We start from the raw sequence: 16,450 nt of genomic DNA, 5'->3' as shown, positions 1-16,450 counted from the left end.
GTAAATGATTGATTATAAATGATTGATTATAAATGATTGATTGTAAATGATTGATTGTAAATGATTGATTATAAATGATTGATTATAAATGATTGATTATAAATGATTGGTTATAAATGATTGATTATAAATGATTGGTTATAAATGATTGATTATAAATGATTGATTATAAATGATTGATTATAAATGATTGGTTATAAATGATTGATTATAAATGATTGATTATAAATGATTGGTTATAAATGATTGATTATAAATGATTGGTTATAAATGATTGGTTATAAATGATTGATTGTAAATGATTGATTATAAATGATTGATTGTAAATGATTGATTATAAATGATTGGTTATAAATGATTGATTGTAAATGATTGATTGTAAATGATTGATTATAAATGATTGATTATAAATGATTGATTATAAATGATTGGTTATAAATGATTGATTATAAATGATTGGTTATAAATGATTGATTATAAATGATTGGTTATAAATGATTGATTATAAATGATTGATTATAAATGATTGGTTATAAATGATTGATTATAAATGATTGATTATAAATGATTGATTATAAATGATTGATTATAAATGATTGATTGTAAATGATTGATTGTAAATGATTGGTTATAAATGATTGTTATTTTTCCATGATTAGGAAATCATGGAATCCAAATGGATCATGGAAGGCAACTTCCTGTTCTCTTCCCAGACAACAGGAAGTTGGTCAATAAACATCATGTTACTGATTAATTATGTTGACCTAAATTACAAGTTTTATTAACTGCCCTCCACAATTATTTAGCTATGAACAGCTGGACTCCTAATCGCTGAAAAATTAACAGTTGAAGGATTTCTTCCTCCCAAAGTCAGAAAATGAGATGTCTGGACGGACGAGGCGGTTTAAGCTGAAATCACCCAGAGAAATAAATAAACAAGCTATTTAATAATTAAACAATTGATCTTTATTAACTCTTCTCAAAAAGATACATTATTTCATAAACATTCCCAGTAAAGTTTAGATTCAAATCACAGGATCTTTAACATCTGAACTTGCTGTTTTTCCCTCCAGGGGTTTTTGTGTCTCTAGTGACTCTTACAGGAAGGGGAAGACCCGTCGGGTCCGGAAGTCGAACCCACGACGGCCGCGCCGAGGACCAAAGGCCTGAAAATGTGGGTCGCGCTTCCCCCGACCCACCACAGCCCCGAACATCTCAACATCTTTCATGTTGCAACTGGAAACAGGATTTTCTGGCTTTTGAAAACATCTTCAATAAAAATGATGCAAAAATATTCCAGCAGATTCTCCCAGTTCCATCAGTTTACTGGTGCCGGAACCAGTAAACCAGTACTGCATCTCAGAACCAGAAACTACAGCCGCTTTCTGCTCTTTGGACCAGAAATTATTTTAAGACTGAAAATTTGATTTTTGCTTCATAAACAATTGAGAATAAAAAGTTAAACTAAATAAATCTCTGGGATGTATAAACTTATCTGATTTAAAACTAAACAATAAAATACAAAGTTACCTGATTTATTTTATGACCCTTGACCTCTGGAAAGGTCCCGGCAAATTGAATATAAACTAGATGAGAAGAAACTAAATTCTGAAAAACAAAACCAAGAATCCCTTCAGTTCTTCACAGCAGGGCCGATGTAGGCATCAGAGGTCATCCTGAAGGTCACCCAGAGTCTGCTCTCATGTCATCACATCCACTGCAAGCAGATTACCCACGATGCCGTTCACCAACATGGTGACCCGGTTAGATATCAGCAGGATTATCAGACTTCCTGTAGTGTCTGCAGCAGTTTTAACTCCCAGGTTTTGACTAATAATTCAGTAAAGTTTGGATTTACAGATCTGCTGCTGGATTATTAACATTTCTCTCCAGCTCAGGCTCCGCCCACCAACCAGGTGTTGCACTGATCATGTTTGCAGAGGAATTATTGACAACCTGTTGACACCTGGAGTCTTCTGATTGGCTGGGAGGCGGAGCCAAGAGCTGCAGCATCAGAAAACGATGAAGAGTGAGGAAGATGAAGAACAACTTGGAAAAGTTGAAGAAATGGTGAAGTAGCCCCTCCCCCGGTCCGGTCCGGTCCGGTCCACAACTGGAAAGTAACTGCTGCTTCCATTTCTCAGCCCCTACTGAGCATGCTCAGAACAGCCAGCAGTAAATCCTTCCTGATATCCAGGAACCTCCAGAGCAAAGGTCATGACCTTATCTCTGTCTGGCCAATCAGAGGCCAGCTTGTACCTGTGGCTATAAGGGGGGGAGGGGCATTACTCGGGGTCAACAAGGTCAGATCTTGCTGGCAGAGACTCAACGTAGGCGAGAGCGCTCTGCAGGGAGGTGAGACAGTAACCCTCCTCACCAATCAGGAAGCTGGGAAGACAACAGGAAGTTGGTCAATAAACAAGCAGGAAGTGGTTTTAAACTTGATGCTGGAACACAGAAGAAAACATGTCCGTCTCCATGACCATGACTCGCCTCTCATGGATGAACTCCTCTAGGGCGGCGCACTCCGACAGCAGCTGGGGACACTGGCAGCGCAGCGCCACGTAGGACAGGATGGGCAGCAGGTCATCGGCGCCGCTAAGGGGACATGAAGGGACAGAGGGCAGCTGAAATGGTTAATAGCCATCAATTAATTGATTAATCGTTAACAGGAGGGTTAGGGTTGGCCAGAAGAACTGAAACAGTATTAGTTGTCACGATGCTGCGCCTCAATGTGCCGGCCTAGCGCCACCTGGTGGCGGGTTAGCAGGTTTTCTGTATTTCTAATGTCTAAAACGGGACTGAATGGTTAAAAAGAAAAATCTATTTATTACCCTATTAATCAATACGATGATTGATTAATAAAATAACTATAATAGCTATAATGAAAGCTAAATCTGGGCTTGAATTACAACTCCAGAAAAAAGATTTGAAATTATTAGTTCAGATTATTAATCCCCTCTAGAACCGGGTTCTGGAGGGGTTCTGCCGGGTCTTCTTCCCGCTCCAACCGCTTCGTTGACCTCCCGCTTCAGACGTGGCGACCCAGTTTCAGGCCGGGCCAGAGGGGGGGCAGCCGGCTCCAGAACCGGGGCGGTTCCTGCTGGGCCGGGCCGAGTGATTCTGATGAGACCCGACAGCGGCGCTGCCGGGTCACGGAATCCCAGACGGCGCCGGCGGCCCTTCAGAACCGATTTCACGGCTGAAGGAGTCCAAAGCTCAACGAGGTCAAAGACAAGAAAGACTGTTTACTCTAACCGGACCGGCGCCGGCCCGGCAGGTTACTCACATGGCGGCGGCCCGGGAGGCTCCGCCCCCCTGCTGGTTCCGGTAATCCTCGGCGCAGCCACAGATCAGCCGCAGCGTCCGCACTGAGACACAAACAGAACAGAACCGGTAAGCGGGTCCGATTCACGGTTCTGAAGAACCGGTCCATCGGGTCGACAGAACAAGGAGCGGCAGCCGCGGTCCAGAGTGACGCCGCCGGGCCGGTGGTTCTGCTGGGCCTTCACTGGCCTCATAGGAAGTTTGGTTTCTTACTGTTCAAAATTCTGGTTCTGGTTCTGATAGGTCGGGTTCGAGTGTCACGTTGGCCTAACAGAACCGTCCGCAGTGTCGGTTCTGGATCAGCAGAAGCAGCTGCTGGTTATGAAACAGACTGGCTCGACTTGCTAAGAATGTTTTGAAAAAGAACCAAACCACTAAAGGAAACCGGATCAGAACCAAAAAAGTTCTGCTTCTTCTGAGGTCAGACATTTCCAGCCGCACCTTGTGGTCCGCTTCTGTGGTTCTGGTAAACAAAACCACTCTTTTAGAGACCCAGTTCTGATGCCAGCTCTGACTCAGAACCAGAACCAGAACCAGATTTAGGGGCAGCTGGACCTCCAGATTATAATCTGGTTTAATCTCACCTATGCAGTCCAGCTTCCTCTGAGGGCAGCGGGTCTGCACCAGCAGCTTCAGCTCCTGCACCGCCGCCTCGTAGGGGTAGGAACCTTGGAGAGCGCCGGGGTCCTGGGGGAACAGTTTGAGGGGAACACCGACCTCTGCTGGCGAGGCGCTGCAGTACAGCGCCATGTTCCTCTGGAAGAGCCGCTCTCGCTCCCTGAGGACTCGCCTGCAGAACACAGGATGCAGGAAACTTGTCACCCTGCAGTCAGGAGCAACAAATAATCCCAATAAAACATGAAGCACTGAAACTGGTGTTAATTCTGCTAATCCCTGCAGAATAAATGGATCAATACAAATATGGAGCATAAATATTCAGCCCCTTCTTGCCAGTATTTAGTATCAGGCTGTTACTTTCCTACATTCTTCCTTTTCACCTTTTATCAGGTTGGAGCGGCGGGGACACATACTTGATTGGCAGCGCTGAGATCCACCTCCAGGCTCTGACTGTCACCACATGTGCACTGACTAACTGCACTTAAAATCACTATTTACATCACATTCACAGAAATCGGCATCCAACATGTAATTTTGAATGTTTTAAATATACGAAAGGTCAAGGGTCACATGTGACTCCATAAGAAAGGCTCACAGTGCAACTGGAAATGGAGCAAAAGCAGGAAACTTCTAGAAAGCATATTTCTAAGTAGATAGGCCAGATGTTTTGCCCAGTTGGCAGTCAGTGGTGGGGGGCGGAGCTAAAGCCATTTTATACAAAGCGTGTGAATACTTTTTCTAGGCGCTGCATAAAATAAAAACATCTGAACATGTTGATAGCGACGTCTTCTTACGCTCAAACCAGCAGCTGCAGTTCTAGATCGGCCTGTCGCAATAAATCTATTAATCGCAGGATTTATGAAAGTTATCAACCTCATTTTAATTTATCAGCTTTATCGTTTCTTCCTGCCTTTTTCTCTTTCTATTGACACTGAATGAAAACCGGCTGAACTCCAGTGACCTGCACTGACCCTCCCACCTCTTTGCCTTCCTGTAATCTCCAGTTCACGACCTGTTCTTGGAATCGTCGTCCATTTTCAAACCCTGAGAGACCACAGAGTCGCTGACAAAAATGGCAGCCATAACGGTTGGACCAGGATGAACTGGATCGGGTCGGACCGGACCGGATCGGATCGGACCGGATTAGATGTCCAGTCACACAGAAAGAGCAACACACCACATGAAGCGATTTCTCAAACCCGCATTCAGATTTCAGACAGAAAATGGTCTAAAAGCCACAACATCACTGCTGAATTAATGTAAACAAACATGGCGGATGAAGCAACAGCGACGGTTTGTGAGCTTATTTTAAAAGATGTAACAAAAAGAAAAGGCCGTGGATGAAAGAGTGGAGGACCAACCTTTACTTGCTGCACTGTGATGTGGAGGCGAATTATTCTGTTTCAGCTTCATTGGTTAATTAGTATTTACCGTTTTAATGTTTAAAGTTACATCAAGAACAGATAACTAATTTTAAAATCAGCATTAATCAATATTTTACTGGAATCTACCTGCAATGCATGTGGCTGGTGTCAGACTGAATGAAAATCATTTTATCAACTGCAGTGTCAGTTTCGCTCCAACTCCTCCCCTTGTCATTTCCGTGGATATTCTCTGCAGGAATAAACATTTATGTTGTTTCCACATATCATCTCTGACGTCCGCTGGATGTTGGGTTGCATCCAGGCTGCCTTCTCGCTCCCAGTCGGGGAAACCAAACCAACATGTTGAATATGCCTGATTTAGATCGGAGCGGTTCTACCGACTGGACCCGACCAGTCAGAAGATTCTCATCAGGGACAAATATTGTGTTGTTTGACTTTAGCTTTGGGAGGAGAGAAGAATGGCATCAGGTAGGCGGACGTTCCCATCTTTACCTCAATCTATTGATTATTGAAGGGCAGCATACTGACTCCCTAATCTGCACTCTTTCAGTTGAAGATCGCTTTTATTTCCACTTTTATGTTGTTTAGTTTTTATTTAAGTGGATTTGTGTTAATGGTGACTGTTAGAGACTGTGGATGTCTCTGACGATGGCCTTCAGGTGTTTTGTTTACCAGTTCCAGTGTTTCATGTTGTTTTGAAAGTAAAGTGCATCTATATCTGCAGGATATCGCTTGGATTATTACATCATTACCATTACATCAGTTTAAAATGGTCTTCAAACAATATTATCGTTTATCGCAATTAGTTGCGGTACAATTAATTGCTCAGCAAAATTTGTTATGACAGGCCTGGTTCCAGTCCATTTCAAAACCGGGAGGATTAGTCAAGATTTTAATTAGAAAACCAATTTATGAGAAAAAGAAATGAGAAAGTTGTCAGCCTTATGATAAACCCGTAACCCCGAAAACGCTGCCATGTGACGCAACGTCTGCTGGCTTTCCCAGAAAAAAACTAAAACTGAGTTTAGGCTGTTTTAGCCTAAACTGGCTAAAACAGCCTAAACTAGCCATCACTGGCTGAAGGGCGGAGCCGCTGGGCGGAGCCAAGAACAGGTGTAATACCTGAAGAGAGCCAGCAGGGGGCTCCACAGCGGCGTGAAGAAGGCCTCCTCAATGCAGCCCAGACTCAGGTCCTTAAAGGTCGCCGTGTTCAGGCAGTCGAAGGAGAGCAGGCAGAGCGACAGCAGCTGATCTGGAACCGAAGCTCAGGATCAATATTCAGAACCCATCGATCAATAATCGGTCGATCAGCTCACCGATGGCTCCGTGGATGTCTCTGACGATGGCCTTCAGGTGTTCTTTAAGAGCTCTGAACTCCAGCTGCTCCAGTTCAACGGAGGGGTCAAAGGTCAGCTCTGCCTGCAGGTCACCAGAGTCCAGCCGGGACAGGAAGTGCTCCAGGTCCTCGAAGGAGTCGTCCCGCCGCGCCGCGTCCTCGCTGGCCACTGAGCTGCTGGTTCCGGTCGGGTTTCGCTCTGTGACGGGTCGACACACAACATTCACCACCGACACGCCGAGACGATGACCTGCTGGACGGTCGCCGTGGCAATGACCTGCAACGCCCGCATCGTCTCAGCAGGACGACGTCCAACTTTACCAAGTGGATGTTTTACCTGGAGAGAGCCGGACGTGAACGCTGCGAGAAGACCTGAGCAGCAGGGCGGGGCTCTGAGGAAGACTCTGAGGAAGACTCTGAGGAAGGCTCTGAGGAAGACTCTGAGGAAGGCTCTGAGGGAGACTCTGAGGAAGGCTCTGAGGAAGGCTCTGAGGAAGACTCTGAGGAAGGCTCTGAGGGAGACTCTGGGTGACGATGGGGTACAGCTGGTTGTAGATTCTGAACTGATGTTTCCTCAGCAGCTCCACCAGTGGATGATCAGATCTGGAAGAAACCAGGATCATCACTCCAGACTCAGATATAGATGTAGATATATAGATATGTCCTACAATCACCTGAGCAGGTAGGAGAGCAAATCCAGAACCAGCGAGGCGTCTGGGTTCTTCTTGATGTTGGTTCTCCACTCTTTGGGCCAGTCCTAGAATCAGAACCGCCTTTAGCCAGACCACTCTGGGCCCAGCAGAACCTCCAGCCCACCCCGGTGGGTCTCCTCAACTTTTAGATGCATCTCTGCTTCAACACACCAGTCAAATAATGACGTCATCATCAGGACTCCGGAGAACCGGACTGGATCTGGGAGGAGATTCAAGTGTGTTGGACCAGAAACGTCTAAGAGTTGCAGGACTTTGGCCTTCCAGGACCAGGACTGCCCACCCTCAACTAGCAGATGGACCCGTCCCGACTAGAGCAGAACACGGTTGGTACCGAGACGTTCTGCTGGGCCAGCTGGTCATAATGATTTGCTGGGTCACTCACGTGGTCCAGTTCATACTCCAGAACCCGGGCAAAGAGGAGCCGCTGCTCCTCCTCCTCTGCAGTCAGTGCTCCAGAGGCAGCAAACCTTCTGTTGAGACCAAACAGACCAGATTACATCAGATTAGACCAGATTAAATTAGATTAGACCAGATTAGATCAGATTATATCAGATTAAACCAGATTAGATCAGATTAAACCAGATTAGATCAGATTAGACCAGATTAGATCAGATTAAACCAGATTAGATCAGATTAAACCAGATTAAATCAGATTAGACCAGATTAGATCAGATTAAACCAGATTAGATCAGATTATCCAGGCTCCAGAGAGGTCTGCACGTCGATCCACTCCTGGATCAACCTGCAGACTCTGGTTCTGGTTCTGCTCTGCATCAGAACCAGAACCAAACCTGGAGAAGCAGCATTCAGCTTCTATTCATCACAGATCTGGAACAAACTTCCAGAAAACTGCAAAACAGCCAAAACCCTGAGTTCCTGTCGGTCCGAGTGGTCGGTCGGTCCGGCTCCCCTGCTCCCAGGTGAGGATGATGATGTGCTGCTACCTGTTAGCTTCGTCCTGCAGCCTCTGCCTCCTCTCCTCCACCTTCCTCTGCAGCTGCTCTTCACGTTGAGGAAAGATCAGAGTTCAAGCCGCTTTAGCATAAAATCTGCTTCACTCACATCTCTGATTTCTGAAACTGGTTTATGATCAAATGTTTTAGAAGATTTCTAGACTTATAGATTCTATAATTCTGACTAAATGTTGTCAGATTTACCATTGAAGTGTTTGGAGGCTTCAATTCAAAAATGCACATTTTATGTATCTATTACAGTGGGACAAGTCAAAGTAAATTTATGACATCCTTTTTTCTGACCAGTCATAATTCTAAATCGAGATATCTTAAATCTTTCAGATTCCTGCAGATTTTAAAATTTTAATGAAAAAAAGATTTCTGAAAATTAATTTCTTCTGTTTTTAAGTGCAATGGCTGTTGGAATCGCAGTATTCAGTCACAAAGTTTGTGTCGTCACATCCTGCAACACGGAGCTCTTTCTGGATTGTGGCATTTCGGACTATTTTGTGCCAGAAACGCAGCAGTTTGGCGGCTTAACATCGACAAATGTAGCTTTGATGAGTCAAATCTGTGAATCTTGTGGCATTGTTTGAGATACTTTGGAAATCTAATCTTTATTCTGTTTAGCTCTATTTTATAAATATGTCTAAACTGTGAGAATTTCTGTTTGTTCAGTCACTATTTAATAAAACTGATAAAAATAATGTAAAACTTTTGATGATGTTTTCAACTCGGCATATCATAATAAATTTAAGATGATCAATCAACTTTAGATGAACTCAATCGATTACTGTCTTGAGCCACCGGTACGTGGCTCAAGTTCTAGAAACCAGCAGATTAGAACTCGGCCTCCATCTTGGAAGCGCCCAGTGAAAGGATACGGCGTCCTGTCTGGCTCTGGCGATGATCAGATTCTCCATCATCTGCCGCTGCAGAGAAAGAGTCTGCGGCAGAAAAATTAGAGGAAAACATTTATGAGAAATATTTGAATCCAAAACTCAGATATTTGAAACTAACTTTTCAAAGCAAAGAGAACCAGATTCCTAAACAATGTCCAGACAGAAACCAGACACGTTTTCCTTAAACAATGAAAATAGGAAACACTACAGAAATATTTCTATTAACTTAATATCGGAGAATAAGGAGCAAATTGTTGACCCTGTATAAGGGAATGATGAACACGGACACGGCGTTACTTCTTTCACTTCCAGTGTTGTAATGTATTTTCAAAAATAGTTTCAAACATTATTTAACCACATACTGAGTGCTGAACATTGTACAGAAACATTATGGTTATCGCCATACAGTAATAAGAAATGTAGCACCGGCCGCTGCTAGCCAGAAAGCTAATGCGGGTGTAACGCTTAATAAAACTCAAACTACTGCAAAGAACTCAAAGACTCCCTGCTTATTCGGCAAACAGAATAAACTTATACATACAGATCTGAACCTTATAAGTTGTAATTTTACCTGTATAAGGGAATGGTGAACACAGACACGGACACGACGTTACTTCTTTCACCTCCAGTGTTGTAATGGAGGAACAGAAGTAACGCGTTCCACTACCCCGAGTCAGACCAGACCAATCGAGACACGATCAGACACGATCAGAGACGATCGGTAAACAGACAAAACTAATCGAGACACGATCCGGAAATAAACTCTCAAAATTTTAGATCTGATATTAATAACATTAAATGCGTATTATACCCTGCAACACAATCAGCAGAAATACAGCAAACAAAACAGAAATAAGAACAGAAACCGAGTCTCCATCAGTTGATGATTAAATAAAGTCCAGAGAACGATCTGGACCGGTTCCAGATCTCAGAGATGGTTCTGCAACAGCAGGAAACTTAGCTGCAGCCAGGAGGCCCAAAATAATCCGGAATAAAATGCCATGATGACCAATATGAATGAATTGAACATCGTTTTATATTTTCATGTAAAACAACATCAAGTGTAAAACTGTAGATGAATGTAAACTGAGCAGCAGACAAAGTGTGGATGATAACTGCTGCAATATTTGCAAATATTGCAGCAGTTATTATCCACACTAAACTGATAACCAGAACCAAAACCGTGCGTCTGAGCCGCAAAGGTCAGAGGTCAGCAGCTCTTTAGATCCACCAGGTGAGGTGATTGCTCTGTTTGATCACCTGCAGCATCTGAAGATGAAACAGGCTTTTAGCTTATCATATTACTGATCGCTTCATCAGAAAACAGAGAAAATCCATCAAGTCCTCCTGAAAACCCCACAGGCGTAAATCCCAGGAGGGGTCGCGGAGTCCGGACCCCCAAATCTCAGAAAAGTCTAGATCATTGAAGAAACATTTACATTTAAATAACTTCAATATGAAAAGCCAAACAAAACAAGGAACAAAGTAAATCTGCCATTTATCTCAGAAAAAAATAAGAATGAATTTTTAGGTCCCCCCTACCATTATTAGAACAATGGTTCAGTCCAAAGTGTGGGCGGAGCAACATGGTGGTCAGAGCTAGCTGCTAGCTGTTAGCTGTGACTCTGCATCACTAACATGAAGCCCTCTTGATCTAACAAAGATCAGACTGCAGTTTATTTTATTACTTTGACTGATTCATGATGAGCTGCCTCATTAGCAAAACTGCTTCACAGACTGGAGCTTTTTTGTCAAAGGCGGCAAACATTCATATTTAACTCTTTAACTTCTGGGTGTTAAGAATATAAAGAGGAATAACTTCAAGTATTGATGGGGAAGTCCGGACCTCCAGTAGCAGTCAGTCCAAAGAGGCCTCTGACTGAAGACATGCTAACAGCTGGACATCCAGACAGCAGAGATGTTAGAAGCTCTGCAGTGTGATTCATAATTCAAGATAATTCAAGAGATTTGAGGCGTCAGGCTGGTCTCTCAGCTTCAGAGGTTCTCAGAGATCCAGGCGGCTGTTCGGGTTTTTCCAGGATGTAAATCCCATGTTGAAAATAAGAATTTTAAAGTAGCGCAATAGTACACAATAGTAACCTTTACGTTAAGAGAAATAAAGATCCAAACTAAAACAACTGCTCACTCTCTGAACTTATATAAATCCTATAGGGAGGGTTTTACAGAAAGACAGGCCTGGACTCTTTAACTGATCTATAGACAGGGAGTCTGTCTGCCAGACAATTAACAAATTCCTAGTGTGGTTGAAAAGTTCACTAGGATCTCAAAACTTTTTATGAATAATTTTATCCATACTAGAATTAAATATATTTCTTTAAGCATGTTTTGAATTAGTTAGTTTTAGATCCAAACTTATAGTTAGTATTTAGCATTAGATTTTGTTTCAGTAAAACACAAACACGTTCTAGTTCAATCACTGAGGCAGAAAACTAAAACAGACAGAGGTCGTAAATTTAGCCGAGGGAGGGTTTGCAGGAGACGCCTGGTACGGCAGAGACCCAGTTTGACAATCCATATATCTGCCTTTGGGCTCTTTAGCAGAGGCAATAAAAGTAACATTACGACAAAGGAAAACACACCTCCTAATGCATATATTTAAATTTAGAGAAAGGCACAGGCTTATAAAAGTTTTCGTTTGCAACAAAGAATTCGAATTCCTTTCTGCCCGAGTCCATGATTCCTGGAAAATGCATTTTCTGTAATTGCTTTCTTTCAACTCGCGCAGTTATTTCTGTTTTGTCACATCTTGGACTTTTGATAATCTGGGTGAGATTGCTTAATTTAACATTCCTTTGTGCATTGATTTTCTCTGGATAAAACCTAGAATCTTCTGATGTATGATTGCTCTTTCTCACTGCGCATATTGAGGCACAAGAATCCGTGATCAGAGGAATGAATTAACGAGCTAAATCAAGTTAGCAGATTAAATAAAAAGAAATACATTTAACTATTTCAACCCATTAGATGAAAACGTGAAGTTGGAACTTAACTGGGTAAACTGGGTAAACTGAATCTGAACCAGAATTTCACCGTTTAATCTGGAAGCACTCAGACTTTATGGACCGGAAGTTCTGGTTCCGAGTGGTTCGAGTTCGGTCCTAGTTATATGTGGTTCCGGTTCTGTGTGAGGCTCGTTACCGTGTCTGCAGCGGAACTCGTACCTGTCAGTCTGGACCGAACCGGCCTGCAGCAGTGATCCAACACTTTACCTTCATGAACATCGTCAGCTTCCTCCAACATGGCCGCCGCTCCACCTGGTTCCGAAACATTTTCCGAATCTAAACGGACATTTTTCCTTCCATCCAAAATGTTTCTGACGAACCAGAGAAAGACCCCAAGAACTGGTTCGGCTCACCATGGTATTTCTCTGGTTCTATTGGGTCACTTGGTCCTTATCTGGAGTTCAATAAGCCCAGAGTCCAGGTAAACCCGACCTTTCACCCCCAGCTTCATCAATAACCGACCTGACTCCGAAACGGAACCACTACAGTTTAAGAATAAAAGCCCGGAAGTTATCTTGGTACATTTCAGATCCAAAAGGAATGTGCTTCTATTTGGACCGGATCAGAATCAGATATCCTGAAGTCCATCTGCTGCTGGCAGAACCATCGACTGGAATGGATCCATCAGAACCCAACATGCGTTACTGAGTCTGTAGCGCCCCCTAATGCAGGTCCAAAACACTGGAATGAAACGGCTTCATGACCTCCAGAGTGGATCGGTTCTCCAGAACCTTCCCGACCCTATCATTGTGATCAGGTGCTGCAGCAGAGGCTCATCTAAACGCTGCAGGACACGGGCCTCACCTGTGATCTAGTGGATCACCAAAACACACTAGAAAACACGCTGCGGCGCTGGAGAGAAGGTTCTGGTTCTGTTTGTGTCGACCATTGTCTGGAGGTTTTGGTCCTGAAACCTCAGGGTCTCATCTTGGGTTTCTGCAGATGGTTCTGTTGGTTCTTCTCTGTGCAGCTGGGTCATCGTCAGTTTGTCCGAGGTTCTGGATCCTCCAGCTCAGAGGTTAACGCTGTTCCAAAAGGTTCTGGTGAAGAAGGTCCCAAGGTCTCAAAGTTCTGGTCCCGAGATCAGGATTGTGACAGAAGAACCAGAACCAGGTCCAATCATATGGACTTCAGAGATCAGGAGAAGATGCTCCTTCACACAGAGGTTCATGATGAGGTCCCAACTCCTCCCAAGACCAACTGGACCAACTGGACCAACGTTCTGTGGAAAACCTTTCCACTTTGACATTGAAGGTCTTAATCCTGTTGATCTTGACTGGCTGAAGCAATAAAGGGGGGGGGGTGAAAACTTTTTCCAGGAACCGTAAATTGACCCCTGGGATTCAGACAGGAAGTGTTGACAGAGATCGGCTCTGCAAGGTCCAGACTCACCAAGGAGGTTTTCTGGGACGCCTGACCCGGAGCCAGCCGGGCCACACGAGCCTCATAGGACGCCTGGAGCTTCTGGTTCTGCCGGGACGCTTCCTCCACCGGGGTCAGCGTCCTGCAGGGGACACATCCAGGACACAAGAGGACAATCAGTGGACACATCGGTCCGCTATAGTCTATGGAACCAGTGGAACCAGCACCAGCGATTGGGACATTACTCTGGGGACTTACTTCCTGCCGGAGTCGTGTGAAGCCACAGTCTGTTGTCTCTGGAAGACATCGGGAGGAGGGAAAGAGGACGGCTGTCCACCATCATCTGACAGACCAAACCGAGACGAAGCATCAACCTGTCCCTCAGCAGCAGAGGCTGGGGACAAGATGGGACAGGAAGAGCCAAGATGAGAATGTCAGAGCCCTAACCTAGGAGGAAGTTAGCTGTGATTGGCCGCTGAGTTTATGCCAGGGCTGCTTCTGATTGGAGGAGAGGACTCACTGCTGTCTCCAGCCTTAGGACCAATCTCTGATTGGTCAGCTGAAGAACAGGAAGCATTGTGGAGGACAGGGGCGGCAGGATGGACTGAGCGCTTCCCTATGAAGGACTTGGCTCGGTCCAGACATTGCTCCGCCAGACGCAGCATCCGCTCCACCTCCACCTGCGTCTCTGAGACGGACAAACAATCCGGGCCAAAACCCATGAAAAGTTCCGCTTGTTCAGTTCTAAAAGTCAAATCATTTATTCTACAAGATTAATGTGTCATAAAGTAAAACATTCCACATTTCTTCCTGTTTCATAATTCTGACCTCCAGCTAATAAAAATGTTCAGGTTATCTGAAAATTACAGCAACTAATACAAGATTATAATTCAGAAAGTGACCCTGAACGCCCCACTGAGGGACAGGAAAGCACATTTCTATTCTGTTCTGTAGAGCAGGAGGTCCAGGTTCTGTCCAGGTTCTGGTTCTTCAGGAAGTCCAGGTTGACCTCAAGCTGGTCTTCTTTGTTGGTTCTGGCATCTCTCATCTTCTTCTGACGTTTTAAGCGGCTCGACCCGACTGCTCTGACTTCTGGATGCAGTTTATCATCAGTTCTTGGTGCTGCAGCTGCTGAATTGAATTGTCCTGATTTTCACCTTTCTCCACCAGGGGGCGATAAAACTGGTGTGTGAACCTGGACAGGTATACCAGGTGAAGCCGGAGGAACTCCAGCAGCATTTCTCCCTCCTCACACTTTTCACTGAACACAGCTGCTAATCCGGGTCATCGCGCTATTCTGAGATGTGATTATATTAATGAAATAAATGCCAGTAAATTATGATTTCAAGTCTGGAAATACTGAAGTAGCTAAAATGAAGTAGCTCACTGGAAACTACTGAACATGAAACGAATGATTTGAAGCTTAAATTCTACAAAAATAAATATATTATTTAAGATGCAGCTAAGCTGAGATGTTTGAGGCTCACCTTCTTGGAGAAGAACGTGTGATATGTAGTTGATCGTTCGCAGGTATTGGCAGTAAGCTTCCTGCAGACAGAAACACATCAATGCTAACATCTGGTCATGAGTTTCACACCAGATCAACCTGCTTATTTCCTTCAGAAATAACCAGAACAAACATTCTCTAAACAGTTGAAGTCAAAATAAATGTTACTTTATTCAAAAACAGATTTATCTCCATCAATATTCAGTCCAATCAAATCATCTCAGATTGATTTGTTCCCCATTTCGGAAACAAATCAATCTGAGTCAGAATCTGCATTTGGTCCAGTCCTTTATTCCAACTGGTTAAACTGGTTCTACATCAATAAACCCAGCAGAGCATTGAGGAGTCATTCCTCCTGGAGCAGCAGGGGGCGACAGCGGAGAGAAAAAAACTTCCCTTTAACAGCGAAGAAGTCCAGCAGAACCAGAACCACAACTGAGCCAAATAAAATAAAGATCTAAATTTATCAGGCAGCTGGAAAGAAAAGTGAGCAGGTTTCAGGTTTATCCCATCAAGAGACTGAGGAAGGAGAGGACAGGAGAGGTCAGAGGTCAGAGAGTCTGGAGGGTCCAGTGATCCAGAGGACGGTTAATATACGCTACAAATTTACCATCAGAGGGTGAACTACCACCTCCAGGGGTAAATGTAGGGAGCCTCCCCACATCTATTACCTCCAGGGGTAAATGTAGGGAGCCTCCCCACATCTATTACCTCCAGGGGTAAATGTAGGGAGCCTCCCACATCTATTACCTCCAGGGGTAAATGTAGGGAGCCTCCCCACATCTATTACCTCCAGGGGTAAATGTAGGGAGCCTCCACACATCTATTACCTCCAGGGGTAAATGTAGGGAGCCTCCACACATCTATTACCTCCAGGGGTAAATGTAGGGAGCCTCCACACATTTATTACCTCCAGGGGTAAATGTAGGGAGCCTCCCCACATCTATTACCTCCAGGGGTAAATGTAGGGAGCCTCTTCTGCCCCAGTCTTACCAACATTATGACCATCAGGCTTCCAGCTGGTTTCCTGGTTTTTCTGAACTTGACAGCTGGAGCAGCCCCTCCCCCCATGTTTGTTTACATTCCATACATCGTCACTTCCGGTCAGCTTCAGCCGGAGCTTTGATGCTGCCATCCAGGTGGCAGCCGCCTACCTGCTGCCGGTCTCCCCCCTCCAGCTGAATCGCCTGCTTCGCCATCTTCATGGCGCTCTGCAGCGGCTTCCCTCCGCCGTCCGCCATACTCTTCCTCCTCTTCTTCAGCTTCACGGGCTGCTCACTGAGGTGCACGGCGCCCTCCGGTGGCCATGCAGGTTGTTTCCCAA

The 16,450-nt window shown here is 44.5% G+C and overlaps 1 protein-coding gene across 2 annotated transcripts; it reads right to left on the bottom strand.

The window, feature by feature from the left end:
• Nucleotides 1-943: 943 nt before the first annotated feature.
• vps9d1 (VPS9 domain containing 1) lies at nt 944-16,397 on the bottom strand. Of its 2 annotated transcripts, none has more exons than XM_055029802.1 (16): nt 16,281-16,397; nt 15,107-15,167; nt 14,140-14,307; nt 13,878-14,013; nt 13,650-13,761; nt 9,217-9,279; nt 8,324-8,376; nt 7,762-7,849; nt 7,341-7,423; nt 7,004-7,269; nt 6,647-6,865; nt 6,453-6,582; nt 3,912-4,117; nt 3,290-3,371; nt 2,494-2,598; nt 944-2,388 (listed from the first exon to the last, which is right to left on the bottom strand). In XM_055029802.1, the coding sequence occupies exons 1-16, from the start codon at nt 16,365-16,367 to the stop codon at nt 2,286-2,288; spliced, it is 1,962 nt and encodes a 653-aa protein (XP_054885777.1). In that variant the 5' UTR covers nt 16,368-16,397; the 3' UTR covers nt 944-2,285. The 2 variants fall into 2 exon arrangements, with proteins under 2 accessions (XP_054885777.1, XP_054885785.1); XM_055029810.1 differs by having other exon boundaries at nt 16,120-16,370.
• Nucleotides 16,398-16,450: the final 53 nt, after the last annotated feature.

Source organism: Poeciliopsis prolifica, unplaced genomic scaffold (assembly GCF_027474105.1).
Source record: "Poeciliopsis prolifica strain line A6 unplaced genomic scaffold, Auburn_PproV2 SCAFFOLD001, whole genome shotgun sequence".
Lineage (NCBI taxonomy): Eukaryota > Metazoa > Chordata > Actinopteri > Cyprinodontiformes > Poeciliidae > Poeciliopsis > Poeciliopsis prolifica.
This window is presented reverse-complemented; position numbering and strand designations above follow the sequence as displayed.